Source organism: Rhamphochromis longiceps, linkage group LG12 (genome assembly GCF_057381845.1).
Source record: "Rhamphochromis longiceps isolate RC_006_pf linkage group LG12, R_longiceps_female_GT1.1, whole genome shotgun sequence".
Classification (NCBI taxonomy): Eukaryota; Metazoa; Chordata; class Actinopteri; order Cichliformes; family Cichlidae; genus Rhamphochromis; species Rhamphochromis longiceps.
The window spans coordinates 12,867,802-12,874,458 of NC_140568.1; the positions used below are offsets into that span (position 1 = coordinate 12,867,802).

General features: G+C 38.9%; 1 protein-coding gene across 1 annotated transcript; it reads left to right on the forward strand.

Annotated features, from left to right (window-relative positions):
* Window positions 1-992: 992 nt before the first annotated feature.
* On the forward strand, window positions 993-5,918 carry snrnp27 (small nuclear ribonucleoprotein 27 (U4/U6.U5)). Its single transcript, XM_085424797.1, has 6 exons — window positions 993-1,175; window positions 2,392-2,518; window positions 2,874-2,986; window positions 3,096-3,175; window positions 5,301-5,365; window positions 5,718-5,918. The coding sequence occupies exons 1-6, from the start codon at window positions 1,139-1,141 to the stop codon at window positions 5,770-5,772; spliced, it is 477 nt and encodes a 158-aa protein (XP_085280923.1). The 5' UTR covers window positions 993-1,138; the 3' UTR covers window positions 5,773-5,918.
* Window positions 5,919-6,657: the final 739 nt, after the last annotated feature.

The window sequence follows — 6,657 nt, forward strand, 5'->3', positions numbered from 1 at the left end:
ATTAAAGGTTGAGTTTGACTTAAAATCACATTTTTTTTGTCTCTGTTTCTTTCTCTGCTTAAATTTTCTTCCTCCTTCCCATACAACCTTGAGGTAAGGATACCTCAAAAGTATGATTGCAAAAGCATTTACATGCTGGATGATGGAACTGAATTCAAAGTCAGCCAAATACCTAAGACAGCCACTGCTATTAATTTAAAAGCTAATGCACACGATCTGTTTAAATGCTGCTGCTGCTTCTTTCAGCTGCTACCTTTGGAGGTCGCCACAGCAGATCATCTGGCTCCATCTCACCCTGTCCCTAGCATCTTCTTCTGTCACACCAGTCCTCTGCATGTACTTCTTAACTAAATCCACAAATCTTCTTTGTGGTCTTCCTCTTTTCCTAGATAACCCTATCTCCAAGATCCTTTGCCCAGTATATCTATCGCTATCCATCTTCGGCACATGCCAAAACCGTTTCAGCCTTGAGAGATGGTCCCTACTCTCACTATAGACCACCATGTGAACCATGTCATAGTCCACAGAGGCTCCTGCCTGACCTCCTACCTGTCAATGACCACTGCAAACAAGAAGGGTCTTAGAGTCGATCCCTGTAATCCCACCCCCACCTGTAACCCATCTGTTGCTCCTAGTGCACACATCACCACTCTCTCACTATCTTCGTATCCATCCTGCACCACTCTGGCATTCTTATGTACCACTCCTGACTCCTTCATGCAGTACTACAGTTGCCATCTTACTTATACCCTCATGGTTTGTCTCTTCAGTTTTTTCTCTCTGAGGTTACTACAGCTCTGCACTTCACATGTGTCATTAAATACTATTCATTTTTTTAAAAAGAAGAAGAAGAAGAATGAACAACAGCTTTTATTCATTACTAGCTGGTCTTGGATGTTTTGGTTAACATCATAAAGGCTATGCCACCAAACAAGAAAACTATCCTCCAGGTTGGTAGAGGGCGCTCTTCTTCCTGTACGTGACCGGAAACTTGCATACGAAGCTCAAGGAAAAAAAAGAGACCGGTTTGGAGTAGCATTTAGTAGCATCCACCAGCGACATACAAATAACTTCCAGCTGATTTGTATTACATTTATTTTCCATTTTTTGTGAGTCTAGTATCTTATCTGTTCGGAGAATGGGTAGGAGCAGGAGTCGAACTCCTCCAAGACGAGGTAAGAAACTGAAGTAGCTAGCTGTTTTTCTGTTAACGTCTCTTCGCCAACACGCCGAGAAGTAAATGTGCTTTATGAAATCGCGTTTTTCTGCCTGATAAAGATAATAACCTATACCTCAAAGGGACTAGAAGCAAAACTGATATTTTAATTGTAACTGTGTGCATCGACTGGGTTGTCGTATTAACAAAAGGTTCTAGATGTGTGGAGAACTCGCAGTAGCTTCGATACGATTCCCGAGCTGCGTTCACGTACTGTGCATAAAATGGGGGATAAACAAAAACACTCTCCAGGGGTCCACGGGAGGAGAAGACGCCATCCTAACCAGCAGTGCATTTTTGGGTCTGATGTAGGGTTTTTGTTTTTTGTTTTGTTTTTTTTGTTTGGTTGGGGGTTTTTTGGAATAAAAAAACTGCATGTTAAAAATATATATTTCTGCGTGATTTATCAGGATAATTAACGTGTGTTTTGCAAAGATACAGCTTTGATTCAAAGATACAGAAAATCTGCTGGACAAATTACAGTTTAATTTCCCGAGATTTTTGTATGATCAGTTTGGGAAATCCAATACACGGTCCTCTATTTTTAGAGGTTAAAAATTGATGCATAGTGGACTAACAAGCAGTTTCAGGGTCAGTCGAGGACTGTATGCTTGTTGTACTCTCACGCATGAAGCGGATATAATATCTCATAGCCTCTCACTGTCATTTCAATTTTTGCTAAATAGTTAATGCAACATTTTTTTTATTAAACCCTATAAATTAAAGGTGAAAGTCTATGCTATGGTCACGTCTGGTGGGTTCCTAAATGGTACAGTACTTTTGACTATAAATGGCAAATGAACTGGTACTAATTTAGCACCTTGTACTCGGTTTGCTTTTTACTACAACCAAGGTAAGTAGCAAGAAATTGTGTGCTGATTATGGTTGGCCCAATTTCAGACATGATACCAGTACCTATGAAAATACATAATACTCCATCCTACAGAAGTAATAGCAAAACAGTTATTTCTAAAAAAAAGTTGTTAAATTTCAACCAGTTTTTCCCAATTATATGTGAGATTTAGACGTTTTATTTTATATGGTATGGCAGAAATCCAACACAGTACAGAAGAAAATAGCCGACGTTTGGATTTTTAAGACTGCTACAGTATATAGATGCCAGTCTGCTGTTCAAGACGCTTCAGTTAATGCCATGATGTCATTTCGTCCTCCAGAAAGAAGACGTTCCCGCTCAACTTCTAGAGAGCGTGAGCGAAGACGAAGGGAGCGGGATCGCTCTCGAGATCGGGAACGGGACCGTCGCAGGAGTCGCTCACGGTCTCCTCACAGGAGACGCTCAAGGTGAATTTTTGTTTGTTGGTGTATTTGTTTTTGTGTTTAGAGAAACTTTGTTTTCAAGACTAATATTTCCACCTCATTTACTATTTTAGAGACCTTACCCATGCAGAGCTGTGATAGATTTTGGTCACAATGAGTATTGTTAGTATATACTGAATAAACGGCAGTTTCCAGTTTACTATCACAGAGAAGTGTTGTTTCAGATGAGTAGTGGTGCACTTGTGATTTTCTTTGCCCTTTGTTAACAAACTTTTTGTCGAGATTCTTTTAAACAATACAAGAGCACCACAAAGTGCCTTATTTGCTCTGATTAGATGTGATAACCCATCCTGCAGCCATCACTGTGCTCCTTTTGCAGGTCTCCCCGACGTCATCGATCCTCCTCCCTCTCTCCTTCGAGACAAAAGGAGAGACGAGATGATGAGCGCAAAGACTCAAAGGAAAAGACGGCAAAGCCCATTCAGATCTCAGGTATCAGACATTATTTATACACTTGCACATTAAGCAGGAATCTTAGTTTTTCAGGCATTTTGTAGTAACAGAGACTAAATTCAATGTTTTTTTTCTATTTTTTAAATAGCGGAGGACATGCAGGGCAAAACGGAGGAGGAGATTGAGATGATGAAGCTTATGGGATTTGGGAACTTTGATACCAGCAAGGTGAGAGTTGTTCTATGTGTTATGCAGCCACAAGGGGGTGCAGTTTATTTCTAATAAAGTTCACTACACACACACACACACAGTATGTTTGCATTTATTTCAGTGGATTGAAATGGAACTTCCAAAAGCACATTGGCACTGATGAAATTGATTAGAGCAGCTGCTGTAAAAAGCAGGTTGTCCTTGTTTAAATAAAGGGGACATTTTTCACATTTTCCCCTTGACTCTTTCTATTTAGGGGAATACTGTTGTTTTTGAGTTATGGTTCTTTTTTCCCCCCTGCTTATCTGTCAAATTGGAGCGTGCACGCTCCAATTTGCATAACTATTTTCAAATCCCTATTATATTTTCGTTTTTGCTGCAGGTTGTAAAAATGAGTGTATCTCAAAAATGAAATTATAAAGACACTCAAAATAAATTTCCTGTGGCTGGGAACTATTTTGTGAAACTTTGCATTTACAGTTTTGGGGGATGTACCTCTGAAGTTTCTGTAACTAGAAAAATTTGTAAAAAAAAAAAAAAACAATTTTCAGTTTCTTTTTTAGTTTATTGCACATTTTTGGTATTTATGTAGTTACTATGGACATATTGCATTCGTATGATTTAAATTTAGGATATAATGATTTTATTGATGTATAGCAACTGGAAATGCTCCAAAAATGGCACTACAGCATGTAATAATGTAAAGATAAGCTCAGGCGGACTTGGTTCTATGGTGGGCTTAAAACGGTTAAAAATTGACATAATTGACACATACTGAAATGTTTGTACATGAATCTACATTCATGTACAAATAGGGCAGCTTTCACATGACAGCAAGCCCCCCATGGCTAATGTAAGTTTGCAGTACTGTGCAAGAGTCTTGAGCCGCTCTCATTTATTTTGCTTCTATAACGAGCAGTGTTATAACCCTAACCCTTTAGGGACTTTTGTTGCTAATAGCCTGTCACAGTATCTAAAAGTAATATTCTTTTGAAGTAGGAACAAATCCAGCAATGACCTGGCACAGGGAAGCATCTGACCCTTCGGGTGGTCATCTGTTCACTGAAGCCTCATCAAAAATAGTGTTAGTGGAAAGGTGAAACCATTCTTAAGGAAGAATAAAAGGAGAAAAGGCTGAAGTGTTCCAAATTACACAAGAACTGAACTGAAAATCGGTGGTAACAAGTCTTAGACATGATAAATCAAAATGTGAGTTTCTTGGTTCAGTTTTTCATAATATGTATGCAGGAGGTTAAGATAGAGGTACAACACTGAGTGTCTGCAGCAATCTAAAACAGAGGGTGGAGGCTTTTTTGTGGTTTGGGGCTGCACTTCAAGCAGTGCTGTTCAGTATGAACACAGAAAAGTACCATCATTTTAATCAACCATGTAATAGCATCTGGGAAGCATGTGACTGGCAAGGGCTTCATTGTTTAGCATGACCCAGTCACACTGCCAAAGCACACCCGGTTAGATAGCTGAGCATCAACATTATTGAAGCAATGTGGGATCATCTTGACAGAAAACAGAATAACAGGCACATTAAAAATAAAGATTCAATCAAATCAAATTGTTAGCTATAAGAATAGATTAACATTCTAAATGGTATGAAACCTGTCTATTATGAAAATGATCAAAAGGGGAAAATAAGTGGATAGACTTAAAGTAATCACTAAATAAAGAGTAGCAGTTACAAGAAGTGGATGAATAGTTGCAATTATAAGCTAATAGTTGTGGTTGGGCAAACTGTTTATCCAATAAGAGTTGGTAAGCTTAATATAATCACAAAGATCAAACAGTGGGTTGAAAAGGGTCACTTCAAAACTCAGTCCATTGAACACTAGCAGTGTTATTGTTGATAAAGAGGTTCCTCTGGCAGGCCACTGGGTTTGTGTCCTATTAACAAAAAATAACAAAAAATAATTTCCCCCAGGGATCAATAAAGTATTCTGATTCTGATAACAAAACTGTTTTCCACTGATCAAAATCCTTCAGTTCCGTGAAATGCATATTTAGAGAATTCCAACTGCTATCATGAGCTTGACCCAATTCAGCTTCATCTGTACACTGTCATGTTTAGCTAAGAATGTTTTTTAAAAGTTTGTTTCGTGATATGTCATGCAGTAACATTGTTTTTACACAGGGGAAGAAGACTGATGGCTCAAGTAACGCGTATGCCGTCAATGTGACCATGAAGAGAAAATACAGGTAGGTCATTGAACAGAAACAAGCATTTGTAGTTGTTTGGTTGTGCCGTGTCTGTACAGTGCAGCACGTCTCTTTGGATATTTCATAAGCTTTCCTTTGTTAGTGACAGATCCTTTTTAAAGTTTCTTTTGGAGCCCCAGCTGTTAGTCGTGTTGCTGAGTTACGTCAATTTTTCTGCCCCCCCTCTTCACAGTGTGCACTCTCAGCATCTATCACTGTTAAAGTAGCCAATCACCTCCGCAGGTGTTTCTATGCAGAGATGCCAACGCTCCCATTGGTGCTCGATGATGTAATCTGTGTGTGTTGGGAGGGAAACAGTGATATAATGTTTTCTTATATATTTATTTTACAGGCAGTACATGAACAGAAAGGGTGGATTTAACAGGCCGCTGGACTTCATTGCTTGAAAGTATCATCAACTCCAATGTTCCCCAATAAGTTTACCTGTGTGTACCCTCCCTTCCCCCCACCCTTATGAAAATAGATGGCATGTTCAATATCTTACGTGTTTTGTGTGATTTAACAGTCGTGTATATACCTTTTTATAAGCAAATGCATACATGTAAATAGAAGTACCTGCAAGATGTACTCACAGCTGGGTGAGACTGAGCTTAATATTGCTGACATGGATGATTTATTTGAAATAAAAGCATTAAAAAAAACATGCTTTCTGTCCTGATTATGAAAATTAATTTATTAAAATGCTTATGCACTGATTAAATATCCATCCGCTAGGTTGTGCAGGAACACAGTTTCTTTTGAAATAATGGCTAAATATGACATTATTCATTGTCCCTTTTAAGGATTGAATAGGATCAGATTGGTTATTCCTGTGAATGCTTGCGTTTCTTTCTAGTTTAAATATAGCATAATCTCATTTGGTGTTCTCTGAGAAATGTATCCTATAGGATTGTTTCAAATCCAGGTTTAAATTCAGTCCTACGTAAAGGCTGCTAAGAAACCTTTCCTGGGGTGGTATTTGTTCAAGTCCAGGGTTTATCGTGCTCTAAAATAATGATCCCTCTCATTTTGAAGCAAGCGTTTAAATGTTTCATACTAGATTGGATCAGCTGTGCTGTCTGACAGAACCGACCCACCAAAATAACCAATCCCTGTACTTGTCCTTACCCCAACTACCAATCATAACCGAGCATCCCTCCGGCAGATCCAATCTAGCGCCGAGCCTTTTAAAGCCATTATGGATCAGAAAGCAACAAGCGGGCGCATGCGTGCAGATAGTTTGTGACGGAGAAGAAAGAGACCAATGATAAGAGGTCATGTGAATTGGACCA